This window comes from Typopeltis vanoorti, chromosome 23 (genome assembly GCF_054136105.1).
Source record: "Typopeltis vanoorti isolate ZY-2024b chromosome 23, IOZ_Tvanoo_1.0, whole genome shotgun sequence".
NCBI lineage: Eukaryota > Metazoa > Arthropoda > Arachnida > Uropygi > Thelyphonidae > Typopeltis > Typopeltis vanoorti.
This window is the reverse complement of record NC_143571.1, coordinates 11,695,623-11,721,336: the sequence shown is the minus strand read 5'-3', so window position 1 is coordinate 11,721,336 and position 25,714 is coordinate 11,695,623. Positions and strand designations below refer to the sequence as shown.

The following is a 25,714-nucleotide window of genomic DNA, read 5'->3' as shown; positions in this document are numbered from 1 at the left end:
TTTCTGGACTGGGGCAACTCATATAAAGAAGCAAATGATTTCACATCACTTGCCTTAGTATCCCATTATCTTTAGCTTCTTTATATGAGTTGTCCCAGGATGAAGAGAAGAAGAATAAACTACAAAAAAAAAAAAGAAGTTTCTTGTAGTTTCAGCAGTAACCATGAATAACACTTATACACCATATAAAAACTAGATGAGTCTTTGACTCGATGAGGTCTTGGGTAATAATAATAATAGTACTTACATGCAACCTGAAGTTTTGCAGATCGGCTAACTATGGTTCCAATATTTTTAATTGTAGCAACACATTGATATACACCTTCATCTGGCCTTTCTGTTCTTGTGTGATACACACTACTGAAGTACAGTGAACCATTTGAGAGGATGGATCTGTTATGATGTAAATTTACACATGAAAGAACATAAACACATATGAAATTTAACTTACACTGCAAGCATTATATCATGATTTTTTTAACATATTTAATAATATAAAAAAGGACAAAAATTATTATCTTATATATATATAAGATATAATTATTATTATATCTTATTAATATATAATTATTATCTTATATATGATCCTTTTTCCATAACCTTCAATGCCAAGTTGAAGTCATTTTCACTCTTTTCTGTAACAAATGTTGCATAATTAATAAATTATGAATGCCAGTAGTGTAAATAACTTCAAGCTCATTATGATAGACACTGCTGATTGAGTGGGCCTCCCGAATGAGTCTATTGACTCCATGGAAGCTATCAAAAAATAATAATAAAGAAAATGCAATAGTTTCCAACATATTTTTACATTTAAAGACAAATAAAAAATTTGATATTTTAAGGATACCTGTGACATAAAGATTGTATAATATAAGCACGTATACACAAGAAAGATATTTAATTAGCCAAATATTTCAGTCTGAAAATTGCAGATCATCTTCAGTGGCAATACAAGAACAGTTTTAAAATACAAGGTGGAATACTAACAATAGATCATTTATAAATAGAACAAGTCACGTGATGTTATATTACTAAGTATAAAAGTATATATTACTAAGTATATTACTAAATTTATCAAATTCCCCTGCAACTGTGATCTCTCCTATTTTGGACAAACTGGACGCTCTCTAGAAAAAAGAATCCAAGAACATCAATCCTCCATTCATCACAACAAACCAAAAAATCTGGATTGGCTCAGCACGGGATAGAAACTAACCACAACATCCTTTGGTCAAAAACTCGCCTCTTACATAGATCCCACTATAAATCTGAACGTTTATTCAAAGAAAGCGTAGAGGCCTTACTCCATCGTCCTAACCTGGATCGGAATGACTGTATGTCTCTATCAAAAATCTGGGAAAGTCTAATCAGGATAACTCATTAATTCATATTAATTTTATGTTATTTAAAATTATTGAAATTATTAATTAATATTATTAATAATGATAATATTAATAATAAAATTATTAATTAATATTAATTTATTATTATAAATTAATATTCAATCATGTCTCTGCTTAAAAATAATTTCTCTTTAATACTTAGTGATATAACATCACGCAGCTTGTTCTATTTATAAATGATCTATTGTTAGTATTCCACCTTGTATTTTAAAACTGTTCTTGTATTGCCACTGAAGATGGTCTGCAATTTTCAGACCGAAATATTTGGCTAATTAAATATCTTTCTTGTGTGTACATGCATATATTATACAAAAAAAAAATTCAGATATTAATATTTCTTTAAATACCTAGTTTATTAGCCTGGTAAATGAAATGCCAGCTCAAATCTTTGCTGCCCAAGGCAAATGACAATTTCATTATTTCCTCTTTCCCAATAGGAAAAATCAATGAAAAAATAAATATATTATAAAATAGGAAAATAAACATTCTATCACAGGAAAAATACTAGAAAGAACACCATTTCTTTTTCCATGGTTCTTAATGGGTCCTTAAGCATCCATAACCATCTAAAGTATTCTTGGATTGCATAACTATGATTCCAGGATAAGGTGGTTAGCTATATGCTCTAAGTATATTTTGTATAAAAATTGAGTATGTTCTGGCCATTTGCCTATATGCAGGATGAAAAACCCGAGTTTCCAGGAAAAAGAATCCTGCTAGTGCTATATTGAGACTGGCTAACTCACCTTTACTTGAAAAGCCCTAATAAAGGTTCGTTGCATCCTAGACAGGATTTGAACCAAGGTTTTTCCATCCAAAGGGCACTGTCAAAACCAATTGAGCTACAGAAGTTCATAAAGAATACCACAGAAAGTATAATATAAATCACCAGTAAGCAAACACACTTTCACTAAAGCTAATTTTAATAAGAATTTCCTTCCATTTTTTATAAACTATGAAAAGTAAAAAAAGAAGCTAAATATCAGTTCAAAATACTGAAAATTTAATTTAACAATTAATGATTCTGAAAGTAATATGTATACATGGTTTGAAAGAAATGAAATTTATGTAGTTACTAAGGAATATTTATCTGAGGCAGCATATGATGGACGATACCATGGATTTGAGAGTGCCAATCTGGTAACTGCATTAGAGGATTTGTAACCAAGATGACTACATTGCTGCCAATCACTTTCATGGTGCCAATCCATGAAAGTGATCATGTGGTCTTGACCTGAGAGGGAGGTGGCTAAATGTGTGGAATTTTCAGCTAAAAAAGATTATATATGAAATTACAGAACTTGCAATTATGACGAACTCAGGAGACTGCTTAGAACAGTGTCATAACATGAAAAACTGTAAGTGTTGGATGTTGATAGTGTATGGGAGGTGGTAAAGAGTGTCTGAAGAAAGCAATAGAAGACTGCATGCCTAAAATAAGGGGGATAAATAAGTTGGAATTAAATGGATGAATAGCATCATTAAGCAGAAGCTGGGGGGGGGGGAAGAAGAACTTTGTGAAGATAATTTACAGATAAATGTGATCAGCAAGCACATGGACAATCAGTATGGCAAGGAACACAAAATCAGAACATAAGAGGAAATTAGCTGGTGCAAGCCAAAGGAATTCTAAAGTAAAAGAATAATGGTTATGGTAAAATAATTTTCACAAATCATGATGGTAAGAAGGTAAGAAGGGTAAGAAGGTAACTGAAGTGGATAAAATAGTTTAATTACTAAATGATCACTTTGTAAGGGGTATCATCTGGATGATACCCCCATCAACCCCTGCCACAAGAGTGGCAGGCACTGATGTAAAAACACTGGCAGATGAACTGGAGGTTCATAGATATTACAAAACCTTGGTGTGAATACAGATATGGGATTAGATGGAATATTACCTTGAGTAGTAAGAGACTCCACTAGGCAATTGACGGTGTCTTTGACCAGACTGTGTAATTTTAACCTCAGCTCTAGGTGGGTCTCATGGAAAGAGGTCAAAATAGTTCCATTGCATAAAAGAGGTTTCTAGAACTGAGATAGCAAATTATTGACCCATCAGAATCTTAGGAGTGGTGGTCAATGTATTGGAGAAGTTGGTTAAGGGGAAAAATCCTGGAATGGGTGAGCAATAATGGGATACTATATGGAGGGCAGCATGGTTTTGTGAAGGATAGGTTAAGCTTTAATAACTTATTCAATTTTTATAATAATGTGATAGTTGAGTTGGATAAAGGTAATAACTACGCAGTGATAGTGAAATCAAAAGTTTTGACAGAATACCACACAGACTTCTGTTACATAAACTGCAGCACATGGAAATGGGTATGAAGTTGGTGAAGTAGATAAGAAGGCAACTGATAGAGAGAGAGAGAGAGAGAGAGAGAGAGAGAGAGAGAGTATCAGACAGAAGTTTATTCAGGAGTACAGGAGAAGGTCTGTGAGTAGCAGTGTGCCACAGTTCTCTGTGCACAGGCTATTGCTATGAAATTATATATTAATGATGTAGCAAATGAACTATGGGATAAATATTAAGATGTTTATTGTTGGTGGAAAATTGGCAAAACAAGAGGCAAACCAGCAAAAAGTACACACACACACAACTGACAACCATAACACACAATGCAGACAGGATTAACTGTTCAGGAGTAGAGGAGAAGGTAACATTAAGTAGGTTTTCAAAAAAGAAGAAAGTTACTTGCTCATGACAGGCTGTTGAGTCTGACACAGGGAAAATGGGAATGGATGGGATAAAAAGAATTAATTTAGTCAAGTAGAAATTTTTGAAAATTTTTTAAGATTTATATAAATTAAAGATACCAAGAAATTATATACTTGGATAAAGGATTAAACCAAGTATGTAATTTCTTGGTATCTTTAATTTATAGTATAACCAAGTGAAAAACTTTCAATTAAGATTCATATGTGAATACAGTGATGCTGTGATATGTTAAGCTTAGCTTAAACTTGCAGATTTCTGTTATATCAAATAAATTTGTGAATTGGACTAACAGTAGCATATGTTAAAACCATAATGATCAGTATAACCAGTAAATTAAAAAATGATGAATGCCATTTTAGTCAAACTTTTCACAATGGTTAAAACTGGCAGTAAACCTCCTAATAGCATATAAGGAATGTGCAAAATTTACTATCCAGCTAAATGCTGAACAAATGAGGATGAACTTGCAATTTTGGACTTAGCCAACTAAATAGTACTCCATGTAGGCTGAAAAAAAAAAAAAAAAAAATATATATATATATATATATATATTATATCTATCCTATACTTCAGAGGCTGAAGAATGTATAAACACATCAGTGCCATGTGGGGGTGCAAGTGAGGATTGAGATAGAAGTTTATTTATTTATTATTTATCTTATTTTATTTATTTATTTTTTTTTTTGAAGAGCTACTGCAGGTTGTAGCTGTTTGGGAATACTTCACGAGGAAGCCTGTTCCAGAGGAAAGAGATGAACAGAATAAAAGAGAAGGAGGAGAAGCAGATTCAGTGTTTCTGCAGTTGTACAGTAAAGAGATGCTGAGCAACTGCTGTTCTTGTATTAGCAAGTGCAACAGAAAGTTGAAGAATGATGGTTGCCAGTTCAGTGGAGCAATGACAATTGAAGTACCTCTAGAAGAGACATAGAGTCAAAATATTGCATCTGTAAGATAAAGTTTGAAATAAATTTGCAAGAGAAGGATCACCTATGAGCCGAACTGCACTCCTCTGGACAGCATTAATAATTTTTTGAGAAGGTTAATGTCCACCACCTCAAATCATGTGAGCGGTATTCTCAGGATGTGTGGATTGCTGCAATAATGAGAAGGACACTGCAGAGATAAAATGGTTATCATTCCATTGTATAAGACTCTGATCAGACCACACTTAGACTATTGTTCTCAGATCTGGTCCCCAGGATTTGAATGGGTTAAATTAACTGTGGAAAGGGTACAAAAGCGGATAACAAAGATGGTGTTTGGACTGTACAATGTTAGTTATGAGGATCAGCTGAGGGAGTTTGGTGGATAGAAGAAGGAGGGGTGATATGATTGAGACTTTTAAACTGTTGAGAGGTGGTTACAGGGTTGACACTGGGGAGTTCTTTCGCTTAGTTGAACAGTGGGAAGGAGTCATGACAGTAACATCCCTGGAAGTTACGAACGGAAACTGTGACAAAGAGGATGAGGAGTGGTTTCTTTGCATGGAGGGTAGTTGAACCATGGAATGCATTGCCTGATGGAGTAGTGAGAGCAAAAACGGTCAATGTATTTAAGGAGTGGTATGACAGACTTTGTGTTTCCTAGGAGGGACCTCCCTCGATGAGTCTTGAGACTTGTGTTTCTTTTCTTAGAAAGGACCTCACACGATGAGTCTTTTGACTCCATAGAGGCCTGAATAATAATTATAATAATAATAGAAGCCTTTGGGAAGAATATAGAAGATAAATATCACAAAGACAGCAAAATATTTTGGAGGTTACTAGGAAGACTTAGAAATTAAAGAGAAAGGAGAGAAAAATTAGAAAACAAGTGGAGACTAGCACTGCAATCCAAGAGGCATTACAAGGAATTTTATTTTTGTAATGTCACCAGTATGAAGAAAAATAAAAAAAAATATTATGGATGGATCCCCATGCTGGGTGGAGAGAGAGAACTTGGGTGATTAATGCTGATGACATAGTTGAGCAGCTTAATGATCACTTCATTAGAGTGGTTCATCCTGGTAAAGCAGGCATTAATCCTAAAGGGAAAAGGAGAAGTGAAAAATTAGAAGTGAATCAAGAGAATCTAGTATTGAGTACAATAGATGGTAGTAAGTTGGTGGGGGGGGGGGGTGACTAGATGGAATTTGGTCCAGCAAGTTCCCAATTTTTTCATCCCATCTAAAAAGTAGGATTCGTCAAATTGTGTAAAATAGTAATTGACAGCCTTGATGACATCCCTGTTCTAAGAAAATGCTTTCCCACTGAGCCAAATTTTTAAGTTTGGGAACAAAAAGTCACATGGGGCAAGTCAGGAGAATATGGTGGATGTGGAACCAATTTGAACCTCAATTCATGCAATTTTGCCATTGCAACAGCCGATGTATGGGATGGTGCATTGTCTTGATGAAAGAGCACTTTTTGGTGCACCAATCTTGGCCATTTTTTCTTCAGTTCTTCTTTTAAACAGCCGAACAATGATGCATAATAACTCCTGTTATTGTCTTTCCCTTTTCCAAATAGTCTATCATGATAATTCCTTGGGAATCCCAAAAAACAGTGGCCATCACCTTCCAGTTGACAAAACGGTCTTTACTTTTTTCGGTGCTCTTTCACTGGGCATTATCCACTGTTCTGCCTGCTGCTTGGACTCAGATGTGTAGTGGTGGATCCAAGTTTCATCTACAGTAACAAATCAATGCAAAAAATTCTGTAAATTGCAATTAAATATTGCCAAACACTGCATTGAAATGTCTTTCGCATGCGTTTTTGATTGACAGTCAACAATTGTGGCACTCATCACTCACCCATCTTTTTCATGTGCAATTTTTCATGAAGGATATTATACACTTCAGTTGAGATGCCTACAATCTAAGCAAACTCGCACATTTTCACTTGGTGGTCTTCCATAATGATACCATGAATTTTGTCAATCATTTCCTTCATAGTGACCTCAGTCAAGCATCCGGAGTGCACTTCATCTTCAATGGACTTACGACCACGTTTCAACTCATTTATCAAAAAATAAATAGTCTTTAATGCTGGTGCAGAGTCCCCATGAACTGCATCTAACTTGGCTTTGATCTGCATGGCCGTCCACGTCTTCAAATAAAAGTGTTTTATCACTGCACAAAACTCATTTTGCTCCATTTTTATGAAAAATGCGAACCTGGTCATTTTAAATGTTTGCCAGAGGTCATTAAAAAGATGATACATGCAGACACTGGTATGAATGAACAAATTGTGTCGCTGTCTATTAAAAATTTACCAAACTTTTCAAACAACCCTCGTATTCACTATTTGCAGATGATTATGTAAGACTTAGGAGGGTTATTAGTAATAGTGCTGATGTTCTGGCTCTTCAAGAGGATTAGAATAAGCTAGAAAGGCAAGGAAATGAACAGGATATCAGTTTAATGCAACTAAATGTAAGATTTTGAAATTTGGTATCTTCAGATGAGATGCTTCATCCATATGATCATTGGTGGAGTTTGAACTGGAAGAAGCAAGGGATTTAGGATGATTGTAGACAGAAATTTGACATTCAGAGGATATACTACAAAGGTTGTGAAGATAACTCAAAAAAACAAACATTTATAATTTTTTTTCTGCAGTATTAAATAATAGCTGTAATCCTTCTACTAAAAGGGTTTTTTTTTTGTCTATTATTTTTATTGCTTAACTAGCCATCTGACACGCTCAGAGGCACTGAGTGGACTGGCATGGATGACTTTTGTAATACTAAAAACAACGAGTTCCATTTATTACTCCTGTGAAGAGCTTGATGGAAAATAAAAAGCTGAACAGATACAAAAAAGATTATAGGATCTCATATTTGATATGCCTCCATACCCCAGTTGGTAGCATGATGGAGCATGCAGCCTTCAACTGGAAAAAAATCAAAGTTTTCTTCAAATATGAACTCCATGCTACTTTCAAACTACTAACTAGCTACCTTCATCTGTTCTCCAAAAGATCAAGTTACAGTTAACATCTGCCTTGAAGAACACAATACATCTTTATGGCAAGTTGGGACTGGCAAACCATGCTCTGGATACTCCTGATGTATGATTAAATGGAAGAAGACATCAGTATTACATAGAATTCACTATATGTCAGAGGAACTATTTTTAGAAACAGCATTAACTATGAAGCACTCCACCAACCTCGACAAGCATGGGTGCATTTATTTGCCAAAGATCTGAGAGATGGTTATTCTGAGACCAGATAGCATGACTTCTCCAAATTAATTTTGTGTTCATCTGGTCACAGAGGATACCATGTTAGGCCATTCGTTTTGTTTCAGTCACAATTTGAATTATTTCTAATGATTTAGTTGAGTGCCTGTATGCTTGTCACAGTTATAACTTGTATTCTGAAGATGTTGGGTAGAAAACCTGCAAAATATTACTAAATTAAACTAAATTTTTTTTTCTCTTTCTGTTGTTTACACCATGAAGTGCTATAGGGGTGGCACAAACTCGCTCACTATGATAACCACTCAAAGTGTCTTACCAAAAGTCAAATAGACAGAATTCTAATATTTAAAGAGGAAAAAAAATTACCAAATACTCAAATGTACTGGCATTCCTCCAGTTTCTGCAAAACCTACTGAAATGAAACAGCAGCAAATCCAGATCCATACAAAGTCAAACTTTAAACTCAATTAAGGAGCTTAATAAATTATTATTATTGTTGCTGTTGTACGGGTACCTCCATGGAGTCCAAAGATTCATCCCGGGAGACCCAACCTATCCACACAACCTATCATATTTGTCCTTGAACACATTAACAGATAAAGCACTCATGGCTAACTCTGGCAACCCATTCCACTCATTCACAACTCTCCAAGCAAAAAATCTAGTCCTCACACCCCCTATTAACCAAACCTTTATTCAACTTTCAGGATGACCCCTTGTTCTGGTCCCTCCAGCCAAGTGCTGAAAGCACTTGGCTAGAGGGGCCAGAACATTATAGGATTTATAGGATTGATGCAGGGGCCTCCCCTGCATCAATCCTAGAAAACCCTTTAAGCAACTTAAATGTTTCTATCATATCAACTCTTTTTCTCCTATCAACCAACTTCTGCGATCCACACACACACACCCTCAATCTATCTTCATAGGGACAATTCCACAAACCACTCACCATCTGTCATTTGCCTCTGAATCTTCTCCACCACTTCCTTATCACCAAGAAACTCAGGAGACCAGACTTGAGCACAGTAATCCAAATGTGGATAAATCAAAGCCTTATAAAGAGGAAAAACGACTTCCTTATCTCTACTTGTTAATGTGTTCTTAAATAGACAAGTAATCTTATGGGGCTACCTTAGCAATGTGTCCTCTAAATTTTAACTCTCTGTCTACCACCATACCTAAATCTCTATCTTCATCTATTTCCCGGAATACAGTGCCATCAATGAGATACACAGCTTGTAATCTATTTATCCCAAAATGCATAACTTTACATTTCTCCATATTAAACTGACATCCCATCATCTTTGTCCATACTGACAGCTATTTAAATCATCCTGTAAGCTCCATTGCCTCGATTAACTATAACTCTACCTAATGTTGCATCATCAGCAAACAACTGAATATTTCCTATATCATTTCCTTCCTTTCCTTCTCATTCATCCCTTAGAATGAGTAGAGTCCACTATTGAGGGATGAAGCCAGCTTGTCACTCCTCTGCTGCATTCACAGGGCCAGTTTGCCTGTTCTGAGGGACGAAAAACTAGAGTTCGTGGGTGAAAAAACCCTTTACCTCCATATGTGATCGGCTAACTCATCTTTAGTTGAAAGAGAACAGATAAAGATTCCTCATATCATGGATAGGAATTGAAACCAGGTCTTTCCGACCAAAGGCCTTTGTCTATACTAATTGAGCTATGGAGTTGGTAGAGTACCTTAGGAGGTACTCTATATCATTTAAGTACAAATTAAACAGCAATGGCCCTAGCACAGAATGCTGCAGGCAGAACATCGCTAGTCACCTTTTTTCGTCTTGAATCTGCCTCCACATACCACTTTTTGATATCTGTCCAGCAGCCACCCTCTTATCCATTTAATCAGTGTCATATCCATTCCCATTTGTTCTAATTTGCATAACAGAGTTCCATTTGGTAATCTGTCAAATGCCTTTGCAAAATCCAGCAGATGTCATTTAGCCATTTCCTTTATTCAACTCTGCTGTTACTCTATTATAAAATATTAGCAAATTACTAAGGCATGGCCGACCCTTCACAAAGTCATACTGACCCTCAATACAGTATTATATTTTTATCCACCCATTCTTGAATTCTCCTTTTGACTAATTTTTCCAGTAATTTAATCAGTTTGAGATACTGATTGGTCTATAATTTGTTATTGCAGTCTTAGATCCCCTCCCTTATGGAGGGGAATTATTTTGTCCTCTTTCCTTTCCCTTGGAACTCTACCAGAGCTGAGATTTAAATTAAAGAGTCTAGTCAGAGGTATTGTCAGTTACTTTGCATATTCTTGCAAAACCCGAGCTAATATTCCATCTAATCCCACAGATGTATTTACATTGAGATTCTGCAATATCCTAAGAATCTCTAATTCATGCACCTCTGTTCCTGCATTAGTGTCTGTCACATATGTTAAAGCAGTAACCTCGTTAGGATGATATACCCTAGCAAGGTGGTCACTCAGTAACTCAACCAATTTATCTGCTTTTGTCACCTCATGACCATCATTGCTCATTAAGGTTAATCTTCGATAGTCATTATTCCTCTTACTTACCACATATAATGAAAGAACTCTTTAGGATTTCCTTTGGTCTGCTTGGCTAGATTCTTCTCATAATCTGATTTTGCCTTTCTTGCCCTGCTGGTCACCTTTGTCTTTATATACCCTCCACAGCATTTTCCTCTTCTGCAGCTCTTGCTTAATGATATTACTCATCCATCTAACTCCTAACTGATTAACCCTCCTTACCTTATGTATATATACAATTTAATACTGCTTCCTCTAGATCAGCGCTTCCCAAACTGTGGGCCATGGCCCCCTTGTGGGCTGTAGGTTTTGTTGAGGGGGTCGTGAAATAATGAAAACAAATTTAAAATCTTTTAAGACTAAATAGATTTTTTTATCTTAAAAGAAACATATTTAATTTTTATTATTTATTATTTCTTTTTTGTTATTTTTTATATTTTAATGGAAAAAATCACACATTGTTGTGGGTTCACAAATTGTGCTTCCTGCGTATTTCGGCGCTTAATGAATATTAGTAAATATATGCTTATTCGTATAAGTTTCATTTCAAAGCAGAAATCTAAGAATTGCAGTTTCAAATATTTCACCTGATATTGACTTTTTTTTGTGTAGCAATACTGAAACACATCCATCACATTAAATTGTTATTAAACATCTTTTATGTTTTTAATTCTTTCTTTATATATATATATATATATAATAACTTACGTTTCATGTGCTTGTACTGCAAATGTACAATAACAATATATCTCCATAGTTTATATCTCCATAGTTGAAGTCCCCTATAATAGTCACTCAACCTGAACTAATTGTACTAATTTGATGAAGCAAGTCTACCAGATCATCTGTGGAACTCCCTAGCCTATAGCAACAACCAACATTGTATATTTTGTCTTACTGGCCTTGATCTAATGCTTTAAATGAACAGCCACCCTCCTACCTATTTCCTATCCTTTTTGGCTGCAATGCATCCACTATTATTATCCCTCCCCCACATCCTATCTTCTTTATCTTTCTTGAAAATACTAAACCTTTTACAACTCTCCAAGCAAAAAATCTAGTCCTCGCACCCCTACTAACCACACCTTTATTCAACTTCCATGGATGAACCCTTGTTCTGGCCACTCCAGCCAAGTGCTGAAACATTTCCCCTGCATCAATCCCATAAAAAACCTTTAAGCAACTTAAATGTTTCTATCATGTCTCCTCTTTCCTCCTATCAACCAACTTCTGCAATCCACACATCCTCAATCTATCTTCATAGGGAACATTCCACAGACCACTCACCATCTTGGTCACTTGCCTCTGAATTTTAAATCTTCAATTAAATTATAACAGACAAGAAATTTCATTCTTGTGAAAGGTGAATTTCACTGCCTTGTGTGAAACTACTGCCTCATTTACTGGAACTCTGGAGTAGCTGAAAAAGTTCCGTGTCCGTTCTCTGAAACAAGGTTTCCAGATTATATATATAAAAAATAAACAACTGAACTAAGAAATGTAAAAAATAAATTTAAAAACAGCCTATCCGCAGTACTAATGTACTATAAGTTTATAACTTTTCGTAGAGTCACATAAAACACACATTGTCAGTTTCAAAACTAAGAGACTTGGTGGGGGGGGGGGGGGAGATATTTTCTCTGAAATGTCAATACAAAACTGTTATAACAGCAAAAAAGCAAAAGATTAATTCTAATTTTGAGAGTTCACTTCCCAAACCAAATGAATCTTTCCAACTGATTAGTTAACTAATTAGAAGAATATTGTTTGCAGTTGAAAGAAATGGAATCAAACTTAAAAGTTCAATAACACTAGAAGACAGAGATTCAATACACACACTTTTCTAGTAAATACCTCCTATGACAATGTTGAGTGATACTGTAGATGGTGGTAATTACTGAAATGGCCTTTCATGAGGAGAAAGCCATTGTACTTCTGTACTAATGTTGAAAAATATCTGACATTTTTACATATGTAATCATGTGTTAAATTCACTATTTACAAAAAATATTCGGTTGCAATATGCTCCTCACTGGTATACCCCAAATATATATGCCATGATAATGACGGTTTCTTCACTCCTTTATAATATTACAAATTATCAACACCAATACCACTGCTATTCTTTGTTCAGTAAGCACCTTGTGGTCTGCTTTCTTTCTCTCTCTCTCTGAGCCCTCTTAACCATCTCTCCTATATACCCAAGTGTTTGAAGTGTTTGGGTATATAACAGAGATGGCTGAGAGGAGTACACGCCATAAGTAGCTATTTTTTTAATGACAATCTCATCTACAAGAAAGCAGGTAGAAACTTATAGCACATTTGTATCCCACACGAATAAAATAAACTATGAGCTAAGAGTCAGATTAATGGGGACCACCGTGATATGAATGCACATCATGGTGGTCTCATACAGCACAATGAGAATCATTCACCTAATTCGTTAACCTCTACTCTACTCATTCTGTTTCCCCATGGGATTCAGAATGAGTAGTTAATGGACTTGCCTGGAATGTATACCTCACCAAGAACTTTATTTTTAGTGGATTAGATATTTTTCTACCATCTATATTCATTAAGTTTACTCTTCCATGGTTATTTCTTCCTTTTAGTTACTACAGTGATAAAATTCTTTCATATTTCCCTTTGACCGTTCAGCTAACTTCTTTTAATAATCTGATTTTACCTTCCTCAACATGGCCATCACTTTCCTTGTCCACCCTTTATATATATATGACAATGACTCTTTTCATGATATGTGATCCTCAACATTCTCTTTTGATGCAGCTGTTCCTTTAAAGTACTATTCATCCATTTAATTCCTATGTAGTTCATTCTTCTAACTCTGGAGATGCAGTCAGATATAACTTCCTTCAGACACCCTTTGACAACTTTACATTCATCATGCATTCCTCTATCTACAATGCAGTCATGCTAAGGCACCTCCAAACTGTCTTCTCAGTTTATTATAATCAACTTACCTTAGAGTTCCACATATTTCCCTGCTTAGTCAAAGCTCACACTTTTTTATACTCATTTTCATGCACTTTATCATCATCATCAAAACTAAAGTCTTGCTTCCAGCAAACACACACACACACACACACACACACACACACACACACACACACACACACACACACACACACACACACACACACACACACACTTTCAGTACTCTCAAAAACACTGTTGACATATTCCTTCACAATCTCCAGTCTCCAGTCACAAAAATCTCACTCTAGCTAACAAATATCTTATGTACACATTGCACATAACAAAGTCACACATATTCATTACTACATTTAATGAAATGAATATAGCACAGAGGAACAATAAAATATAAATTTATTGGATCCTATATTTTATTTCTTCCAAAGAGACATCATCATCAGGGATATAATCTCAAGATTGCAAAAGCACGCACAAAAACACTCAAAAACAATAAATAGAAAAAATTAGACCAAAAGCATAAAGTCCTATGAGGGGTGCCCTCTATGGATGCCGTTGGCTAGCCTTAGCTATTGGACAGGAGGCCTAAGAATTAAAGCTTCTCAAATCTTGGAAAGTTCAACACAACCATATTTATTAAGATTAAGCTGGTTTAACAAATCTGTAGCTGATTCTAAGAAAAGTAATTCAAGTTTATATGTGTTGTGATGAATCATAGTAGTTTTTTCCCATTTGATTCTGCACAGGCCAAATCAGTCAGCTAAACCAACAGCCATAGTTATGGTGCAGAAGTATTTCTTGTATTCTTCTAAGCAGATGTGGTAGATCTTCCAGTCGGACCATAATAAGATAATTTGCAAAAACAAGAAACCCTGTAAACACCTGGAACAGAGAAAGGGGGGAGTAGAATCCTTAGGGTAGCAGATAGGAGCAGCCAGTTTCAGATTGGTTTGAAAGCAGTACAGAGGTTACATTTTTTTAGAGTTCTAGCTATTGTTTCTGAGGTGCCCCAAATAGTAATAGTAATTGCATTACTTCTGTCTTATTACATAAGCAAAGTGGACATTAGATCCAGCATTATTTCACAGCCAAATATAGTAACTATGAAAGTTTCATAAGTTGATCAGAGAGCTAGCGGGAACACATTCAGCTTTGAAATAACACTGGATCTAATATCCACTTTGCTTATGTAATTTTGTATCACTGAACAAAGCCTTTTGGCTATTTATTTTAGTAATTACTTTTACGCACCAACTGAGAGTTTGCTTACGAAATATACATTTCTCTGACATTTCAAGTTCCTTAGTGCTCAATGAGAGTTTTTGCTGTCTTAAGGTTTCTTCCAGAATTTTGCTTCAGGGGTCTTAAATTTTGGGGGGTTTGCCTTGAGAGAGCAATTTGAGTCTCCAGGGAAAGTGTTCTCTGGCATGGTCCGAGGGGGGGGGGGTCCTTGTCGATGGATGCTTTTCACTGGAATGTGGAGGGGGGGTGTACGCAGCTGCTAAGTTCTCATTCCTGCATCCTGTTAGTATCCATTAGGGGAAGCTAAAGCTGCTATCAACCAAACGCAAGTGATCGAACTAAGATGCTCTCAAATTCCTGCCCAAAAGGATCTCCCCTGGGGCCAGGCCTAAAATTAATATCATTTAATATTGAAGGTTTCTCCAGTGTCAAGAAAGATCTCATTGCAAATATTTGCAGAGATAATGACTGTGATGTACTCTGCCTACAAGAAACTCACAGAGGGGAAGGTGCCGCAAAACCTTACATCCATGGCATGAAACGCAAAAGAGATACCCTATGATAAATATGGTAGTGCAATATTTTAAAAAAGAAAACTTAATTCCATCGTCCACTGACTCCATGAACAACAGAAACATTGAGATTATTAGAATCACATTTAAAAATATCTCAATCACCTCAGTTTATAAATTTCCAGAAGAAGCTTTCTTATTCCATGACATCCTCCTCAATAATAATGCATACATGACTAATGTTGTATTAGGTGACTTTAACAGCTATAGTATTAGGTTACACAAATTCCAACGAAGATGGAGAACTTGTTGAAAAATGGGCTGAAAACCTTTCTTTAACTGTGATACATAATCCAAAACTCCCTGCATCTTTCAACAGTGGCAGATGGAGGCAAGGCTATAGCCCTGACCTCATATTTGTTAGCTCAAAAATATCCAATGTTTGTGTTAAAAAGGTTTTAAATCCCATTCCACATACTCAACATAGACCTATAACCTTTAATTCAACCCAGCCATTATGCCTAACACAGTTCCTTACAGATGATGATTTAATTTCAAAAAAGCCAATTGGAAGGGTTTCATGGAAGATCTTGACCGCTCCATAGAACCAGTCCCTCAAACCCTCAAGAATATCCTAAATTCATAAAAATATTGAGAAAAATCTCCACCAAACACATCCCCTGAGGATGCTTCACAAACTACATTCCAGGCCTTTCCAGTGACATACAAGCCCAGTATGCTAATTACTTACAACCCCTTCTCACAAGAGACTATCCAAACAGGAGAAAAATTATACTCCAAGATGGTAGAGGAAAGGCAGTCCTCATGGAAAAAAAGAAATAGAAGCCCTTGATATGACCCATAGTAGCAGAAGGGTATGGAACTTTATCAACAGAATTTGGAAGGATTTTACTATGCCATATAAGAATCCACAGGGAACAGCTAATTAAATTGCTCACCAGTTGCTGCAGAATGGAAAATTCTCTAAAAAGCACCCAAAAAAATCAGATACTTAGAACCCCAAGTTAGGAACAAAATATGATTAACTCAGATTTCACCATCACTGAACTCAATGCTGCCATAAACCTAGAAAATCTGCAGGCCTTGATGATATCTGTAATGAACAAATCAAACATTTTGGATCCTAAAACTATACAACACCTGACTCAGAACCCTAAGGATACCAATTATCTGGAGGCATGCTAAAGTGGTGGCCTTTCTGAAACCAGCAACCAAAGCAAAAAATTAGACTTATATCACTACTCAGCAATGTCTTCAAACTCTATGAACGATTAATTTTGAATAGGCTACAACTCCTAATTGAACCCCATCTTATTGCTGAGCAGGTTGGTTTTAGACCAGGCAAATTCTATACATCACAAATTCTCAACCTCACTCAATATACAGAAAATGGTTATAAGCAAAAACTAGCCATAGGAGCAGTTTTGTAGACCTAACTGCAGCATATGATACCATAAATCATCTCACACTCAGAAATAAAATATACAGAATATCACCTTGTTCTCCTGATCCAATCACTCTTGGAAAACAGATGCTTTTTTGTGGACCGTGGGAGGGTACATCAGTTAAAACATTGGTGCTGTAGGCTGGCTGCTAGTTAGCATGAGCCTGACTTGTCAGTAATGAGTCAGGAAGCTTCCTGGTCAACCACCACATAATCCTGCTGCCAGGTCATACTTAGAGAGGGAGTCCAAGTAGTGGTATGAGAGAGGGGTGGGGGACTGTTGAGGCTACATCATGGTAAAAAGCCTAGCTCTCATTGCACATCCCCACTATAGTTTTCCAGCTAATCACAATTAAACTTATGAAGGCTCCTACAAACAATAACAGTAACACTGTGACAAAAATTAATCTCCCTCATAAATCAATCCCATAAAAAAAAGTCACATCACAAACAAACACAATACACAAATCAAGCCAGAATCTTTTCACTAAACACTTGCTTTCACATCCACTTTACTAACATCAGTGGCATTAACATAAATGACATTCACCACCACTTGCAGTATTCCTGACAGAAACCCAGATTGCAATTACATCTCTTACTGTCCACATCCTGTGCCCAAACTACACATTTAATGATTCTTTTTGCTGCAAGGATGGCACCTATACCTCTGTAAAATCTGACCTAGTGCCAGAAAATGGCTAATTTAGAATCCCCTACTTTTGTCATTCTCTGGCTCAAGATTTTCTTGATCCCATTTAATAACATTCACTTGTTGCATTTACCAGTCTCCAAACACTGATAACCATTCTGACCTCTTCACATTCCCTTCCATGAAACTCGATCATCTACAATCCAACTATCCAAACAGTGAGGCCATCTTCCTGGCGACCTACCTCAACATCTACAATTCCAACTGGCTCCCCTATTCCAACATCATTGACCAAGCTGGATGAGAAGCAGAAGTCTTTGCCATGAGTAATGACCTAACACAAATCATACATCTACCTACTTGAATTCCTGATAATCTGTTTCACTCTCCAAATACTCTGGATCCCTTTCTGACCAATACTTCTTCCAAATACACTGTAGAGGTCAACTCTCCTCTCAGTAACTCTGACCATAATGTTATACAAGTCACCTGTCTCACAGAATGCCCTTCCCTCAACCATGCTGGGATGCCTCTGGAATTTCTACTCCTCCTTTCCTTGGTCTGACTATTGTTTCCACTCATCTGACTCTAACATGTGTGAACGAGTTATAGAAATTATTCTCACTGGGATGAAGACCTTCATTCCTGCGAAGGTTTCTGTGGTTAAGAAGTTCAATATAATTACTCCGGTTTTTGTGACCACATGTTTATTAAAGAACGCATTAATGGTTGTATAGATCTGTTATTCATTTTTTTAACGAACTGTTTGGATATTCAGAATACCAAGAAATGAACTAATTTTCATAATTTCTAGTAGTCTGTGCTTTAAACTTTTAGTTCTCTTTACCTCTGAAAATGTTAGTCTGATGACTAACGAAACTTGTCAGGTGTTGTACTTGTTTAGTTTTAAAAACAGTTTTCTTTAATAAACATGTGGTCACAAAACTGGAATAATTATACTGAAGACCTTCATTCCCAATTGAAGGCATAAACTTCAATTGGGGATGAAGAATTTCAATACTCTGTCTATGCCAAAGCATGCAACATATGCAAATCAGTCATCAACAGATTGAAATCTGACAGAAGTCAACCATCAAACTTCCGACCAGTTGCCATCACCTCAGTTGTCTCCAAAATAATGGAGAAAGTCATCAATAGCCAACTCCTCCACTACTCAGAGGCCCACCAATTAATCAGAAACCACCAGTACTGATTCTGCCATTCAAGATTCACAGCAAATCTCGTAGCTTACATCACTACTGGACACATGCCGTGGAAGGGTTTGAAGAAATTAGCATCCTTTGGTCTCTCTGACACCCTCTGTAATTGGGTAGGCAGCTTTCTCTCTGGTTGTTTTCTGCAAATCGTAGTAGATGGCTTCCTCTCTTTGAGCTTCCCCATCAATTCTGAAGTACCTCAAGGCTCTATCAGCTACTCTCATCCTCTTGTTCATAAATGACCTATTCAAAATCACCACTAATCCTATCCACAGCTGACGATAGTACTCTCCATTCATCCTACTCATTTGACAAACCATGCAACATTGGACATCCCAGTCCACAAGATTATCTACAACCAGTGCCTTATACATTGATCTTCATACTATCCTTGTCATGTTCAATGCCACCAAAACACTTGCCTTCTCTCTCATGAACCAGATCTCAGCTCACCTACCCTTACTCTCAGTAACAAACAAATCAACAAGACAAGACAAGATTAGACCTCTCTGCTGGAGTAACATTTACCTCTAGTCTCTCTTGGATAAACACATCACATCAATAGACTCTTAACCATTCAAGAAACTAGGCATTCAGTTTCGTTCAAAAGGCTATTTTACATCCTACCAACTTCTAACTATATACAAATACCAGATCTTCCCATGCTTAGAATACTGGTCACATGTTTGGTGTGGTGCACCTAAAACTTCCCTTAAAATCCTTGATGCTGTCCAGAGGCAAGCCATTAGGCTCATTGATGATCCTTTTCTTACAGATCTGCTTCACCCTCTATGTCACATAGACGCAGCGTTTTAGCACTGTGTTTATTCTACAGGTATTTCCATGATCACTGCTCCAGTTAGTTGGCAACTATCATTCATTCACTTTCAGCTGTTGCACAGCATCCCCTTATTGTGCAACTACAAACACACACTGAACCTGCTACCTCTTCTTCTTTTATTCCATTCATCATACATCTCTGCCCTCTAGAACAGCCTTCCTCATGAAGTAGTCCCAATCAATAACAACTTGCAACTCTTCAAAAAAAAACATCAATAAATGTCTATCTCAGTCCTCATCTGCACTCCCCACACACACACACACATACATAAGCAGCACTGAAGCATTTATAGGCCTCTTCACCTCTCATGTATGGGATCAATATAAAAATTTTAAAAAAAAGTCTCTGAACAATGCATTCATTTTCCAATTATAATCACTAGCATTAATGATAGATTAATGTTAGATTTGATAGATTACCGCATTATAAGTTGATAGTCAAATTAGAGCGGATGGGGTTGGATATTAGATTAGTGCATTGGATCAGAGACTGGCTATTTGATAGGTATCAGCAAGTTGTGTATGAGGGAGCAATATCCCAGAAAAGGAAAGTCACTAGTGGTGTGCCTCAGGAGTCTGTTTTAGAGCCACTACTGTTTAACTTGTATATCAATGATACTGGTGAAGATTTGGATGGAGATATTCAGTTGTTTGCAGATGATGAAAAATTGGAACGAACTATGAAGAGTAGAGAAGATGTTGTGGCCTTACAAGAAGACTTGAATAAATTGAGTGATTGGGCATGGAAATGGGGATGTGAGTACAATGTTGCAAAATGTAAGGTTTTAAAATTTGGAAAACAAAGATGGGATGTAGAATTTATGCTTAGTGGGGATACATTGTCGGAGGTGGAGGAAATAAGAGATCTTGGGGTGATAGTGGATAAGGATATGAAATTTAGGGGACACGTTGCCAAAATTGTGAAGACAACACAAAGACTTCTGGGAATGATGCAGAGGACATTGACTTGTAGAAATAGGGAGATTCTTGTTTCATTGTATAAGGCTTTGATTAGGCCACACATGGATTACTGTACCCAGATTTGGTCACCTGGTTTTCAAAAGGATGAAGAGATGTTGGAAAGGGTCCAGAGGCGAGTGACTATGGTAGTTTCTAACCACTGGAATGTCAAATATGAGGAAAAATTGAGAAGATGCAATTTACAGAGTCTAGTAGATAGGAGGAAGAGGGAAGATATGATAGAGACCTACAAGTTAGTAAGGGGTTGTTATAGGATCAATGTTGGAGAGTTTCTACAGAAAACAGTGGGAGATCAGGGGAGAACCAGAGGTTATCCCTGGAAACTGTATAAAGGGGTGTGAGCAGGGGAGTGAGAAGCAGGTTTTTTGCATGGAGAGTTGTAAATGATTGGAATGCCTTGCCTGAGAGTGTGGTGTCAGCAGAGAATTTGAGTGTTTAAAGTGCAGTATGATGAGCTGTGTGTGTATGATAAAAGGACCTCCTAGATGAGTCTTTGACTCCATGGGGTCTTGGGTAATAATAATAATAATAATAATGACAGTAGCATTACCCTAGTCATTTTTTTTTGTGGGGTAATTTATAGAAAATATGCAACTGGCTGTAAGAGAGATTTCTTTTAGGTGGTGACTTTTGTGTACCAATGTTAGCTATGTCAAGCCTGGTGTTACTGGCAATAGGATCCAATAAAACTGTATTTTGTTGTTCCTCTGTTCTGTGTTCATTCCATTAATAATGATGAGTTTAAATCTAATAATGAGTTTAAAACAGCATATAAACCTTAATACTAGACTGTTAAGTCTTCACATATATTGAATTTCCCAATATATTTGGACCACACAGAGGAAAACAATAAACATTTATCCCAATGCAAACACTAACACAATTGTTGAAAGTTTATTTTTCACTTGGTCAGACTATAATAAATTTAGTTTAATCCTTTATCCAAGTGTGTGCAAACAAAGTTTGCACCTGAAAGTATCTTCAGGACTGGGGTAAAGTGGTATAACACCGGGCGACTTTGCCCCAGTCCTGAAGATACTTTCAGGCACAAACTTTGTGTTGCACACACTTGGATAAAGGATTAAACTAAATTTACTAATACAATTGTATGAAACAAGCTAAACTATGATATGAATTTATGGTCTTTTGGAATGTTATTATAAGTTACTGTATATTTACATTCAAAGTGAAAACTGCACAGTACCTCCTATTATCACCTATAAATTGTAAAACTGTTCCCTCTCTTTTCCATTCTATAACAGGTGTAGGATTACCGACTGCTGAACAACTCAAAAGTGCTGGACCATCTTTAACGACTACTGTATCACTTGGCTCTACAGTAAAATCAAAGTCTGCAAATCCTGTTCCTTCACCTAGACAATATTTTTGTAAGACAAATATATATAATATATATTACCTTTCAGAAGGAATATAAAATTTAAATTTTAAATATAAAATTTATAACTTATTTTCCAAAATAACCATAAAATAGATGAACAATTTTGCACATGTGTGTTTCATTGCAAAAGTTTGCAATGAAACTTTTTAAATTTTGTACATTATAGTAGTATACTAAGATGATGAGCATAACTTTAAAAAGTTTCATTAATGGATACATTGACACCACTCACCAGCAGCTGTCAAAAATATCTATTTGGCCAGAAAATAGGAACCACTGAAAAATGTATACATTTCATCTCCTATTAAATGGATGATATACTTGATGCCATTAGAAATCACCACTTGAAATTAGGGGTACAATCAAATAATGCTATTTGTCTTTTCTTTCTTCCTTTCTTTTTTTTTTTTTAACAGTACTTGTGATATTGCAGAACCTACAGAAATTGATGCCAGGAGTTAAAATGGAAAGGAATCTGTTTAAAGAGCTGGAAGTTGTAGTCTTCAGGAAATACTTCATGGAGAAGGCTGTTCTAGAGAACATCTGCAGATGGAATGAAGGATGAATGGAAGTAGCAAGTAATGTGGTTAGTAATTGAAATGTAAATGGATGTTGGGCAGCTGTTATTCATGCTATAGTAAATTCAACAGAAAATGGGTGGGAATGACTGATACAGTTATGTTGAACAGCACCCATGGCTGTTTATGTGCTTTGAAGCCTGTGAGAGAGGGATTGGCAATTAGCCAAACTGCTGAGTGTTAGTCCAAGAAAAAAAAAAATCTACACTGCTGAGCTCAGTGTTATCAAACGAAAGGAGAAATACCACCTTTTTTTGCAAGGAAAAAAGACAAAATTACATTGTAGAAGCATTGATGGTGACAAGATTATCATCACTTCACAAAACAATACTATGGAGAGTGGCATTTCTGGCAATGATTGTGGAAGATCCTGCTCTGGATACAACAAATCTCAACAGTGCAAGATTTGTCACATAAATGGCGAGAGTGCTATCATTGGTAAAACTATGGGTTTGAGGTCAGTGAGAGAAGGCTGTTTATGTACATGAGGAAGAGAAAGAGTGATATAACAGAAATCTGAAGAACACCTGCATTAATAGAGACATCTGAAGAGAAAAAAACCATCACCCACTACCTGCATCAAATGACTGAGAGCCCTCTATGTCAGACCTCTATCAAATTCCTTTCTAAGGAATTTTTGCTAGGTGCAATAGCAAAGGTTTCTCCAAACCTTTCCATTGCATATGTCCAGAGGTGGGTGATATATGGGTGAGAATACTCTCTCACCTATATCACCATCTAAAAACATCAAACGGGGAATGAAGGCAGTTCGCAAAGTTAGCCTAGTGGCTGTGCGCATCACAACCATATGCCTGGAGAAGGAGTATCCTAGGTTCGATTCCCGTCAGTGAAGTGAGGAGCTGAAGGATCTTCCTCAGCCACAGCCAAGTTAGCCGATCATGGGAGTGAATAGTAAGATTTTTCCCCAGTTTATCCTGGGATTTTTCATCCCATAAAGCAAGCAAACAGGCCTTGAGAACTCAACACTGCAGGACATGGGATACACCGGGGCATAGGGCTGAACACCTTATCCTGTGAACAGTTTGAGGTCTGATGATTAATAAACCCTTGATACTGCAAGGTAAAAGAGGGTATAAAGAAGATGAGATGAGATGAGATGAGATGAGATGAGATGAGATGAGATGAGATGAGATGAAGGCTCTCATTCCTACATGAATGATTTTTGTAACATGATCACAGCAATTATCCCAACGTGGAGAGTGGAAACAGTAATCTGACCATGGAAAAGGAATAATGCCAAAAGGGCATGAGGTAAAGAATAACTGAAGAAAGGGCATTCCACTAGAGATAAGACTTGTATGAGATTATGGTCTAAGTTACCAAGAGAAGAGGTGACCTCGACCCTATACCTGGAAAGACAACTGGTTAAGAAAAGATCTGGAGTGTTGGTCGAGTGGAGAGGATTGTATGACATTCTACCAATTATATATTTGTTTTAATCCTTTATCCAAGTGTAAGCAAACAAAGTTTGCACCTGAAGTATTTTCAGGACTGGGGAAACTTGTGGTAAAGGTGGAGTAAGTTCAGATCGCTTGCCTTAGTATCATCCATAACACAAAGCACATCTCCTTGTGGAAATGTATAATGCTATTCATTAAGGGAAGAGCCACTACCCAGACCAGTTTTGACCTTTATTGAGGTGTGTTTAAGTAAAGAGCTCTTTAAAATTAGGCAATCCCCCAAACCACTTCCCACGAGTGACCGAAAGACCATCCAATTCAGCGTTCTTCCACTCAGCAACAGGCTCACCCCATCACTAGGAAGAACTTCTCAGCATTGGCTCTACCCAGTGGCATCACCCCACCACCAGACTGCCGTAATCTCAGCGGTGGCCCCACTCAGAGACAGGCAAAAACCTACCCCAAGCAGAGCCTCTCATACCTCAAGGAAAGGGACCACTTCTGCACAAAAGCACATCAGTAGGAGCCAGAAACTGAGGTGGTGATACTAAGGTGGAAGTAATGCAGAAGTTATATCACCATATACCAGTTACCAAAAGGTGTCAACACCTTATTATTAAAATTCTCTGGATTAGAGATAGTTGATGGAAGTTTTTTCACTTGGCTATGTTACCAATTATATATTTGGTTTAATCCTTTATCCAAGTGGAAGCAAACAAAGTTTGCATCTGAAGTATTTTCAGGACTGGGGCAACTCGTGGTAAGGGTGGAGTAAGTTCTGATCACTTGCCTTAGTATCTCCCATAATGGCATTCTGTTAATAGATGAACAATTTGCCTGAGGTTATTTCTTACAGCAAATATTTTATCTTCAATTCAGTTTGTACAGTAGATTGGAAAAAGGGTGCACAATGGAGTTGTGAATATTAATGTTACCAAGGAAGATTAATTCACTGTTTGGGTAGTTGCACTGCAGGTAATCAAGCTTCAAGGATAACAAGTCAAAGGAGGTCAGAGTAATTTTCAGAGTTTGGGGAGTAATAAAGTCAAAAAGAGGAAATTTAAGATTTGGTATCTTCTGGCAGAGAATATCAGGCCACAAAAAAGTGCTTAGCAGAAGGAATCATACAGCATATAATTTGGACAACCAAGGAGGTTGTGGTTGCTGTAGCTATAATTTGAGGCTTGGTTTTAAAACTAGATCAAGTTTGTCAGTAGGTGGTGTGGTGCAAATCATTTACGTTGGTACCTATGTCATTCATTTATGTATTTATTCATATGGCATAAATAACAAAACATGTAATACAATACACTGTCATTTATTATTATTATTATTATGTAACACCTCCAGGGAGTCCAAGGACTCATCGAGGGAGGGCACCTACTCTACTACTCTCTGTCTCCACCAACCACAACTACCTTCATCATCTACACCAATGCCATCTACTGCTGGCCGCCACCACCACCACCACTAGCATGTCCACAGACAGACAGACAATCACAAACATCCATGCCTACTGCGGGATTGAACCTGCAGCCTTTTGGCTGGAGAGCGGATATGCTAACCACTCAGCCAACCAGGCCGGCATTATTATTATTATTAT

General features: G+C 36.8%; 1 protein-coding gene across 6 annotated transcripts in view; it reads right to left on the bottom strand.

Annotated features, from left to right (window-relative positions):
* fra (neogenin protein frazzled) overlaps nt 1-25,714 on the bottom strand; it is a 535,028-nt gene that overhangs the window by 357,949 nt on the left and 151,365 nt on the right. For all 6 annotated transcript variants that reach the window (XM_090412604.1, XM_090412608.1, XM_090412609.1 and 3 more), the window contains exons 2-3: nt 21,918-22,086; nt 248-393 (exon numbers count right to left, since the gene is read on the bottom strand). In XM_090412604.1, coding sequence (XP_090268730.1) covers nt 248-393; nt 21,918-22,086 — 315 coding nt within the window. The remainder of the gene's footprint in view (nt 1-247; nt 394-21,917; nt 22,087-25,714) is intronic.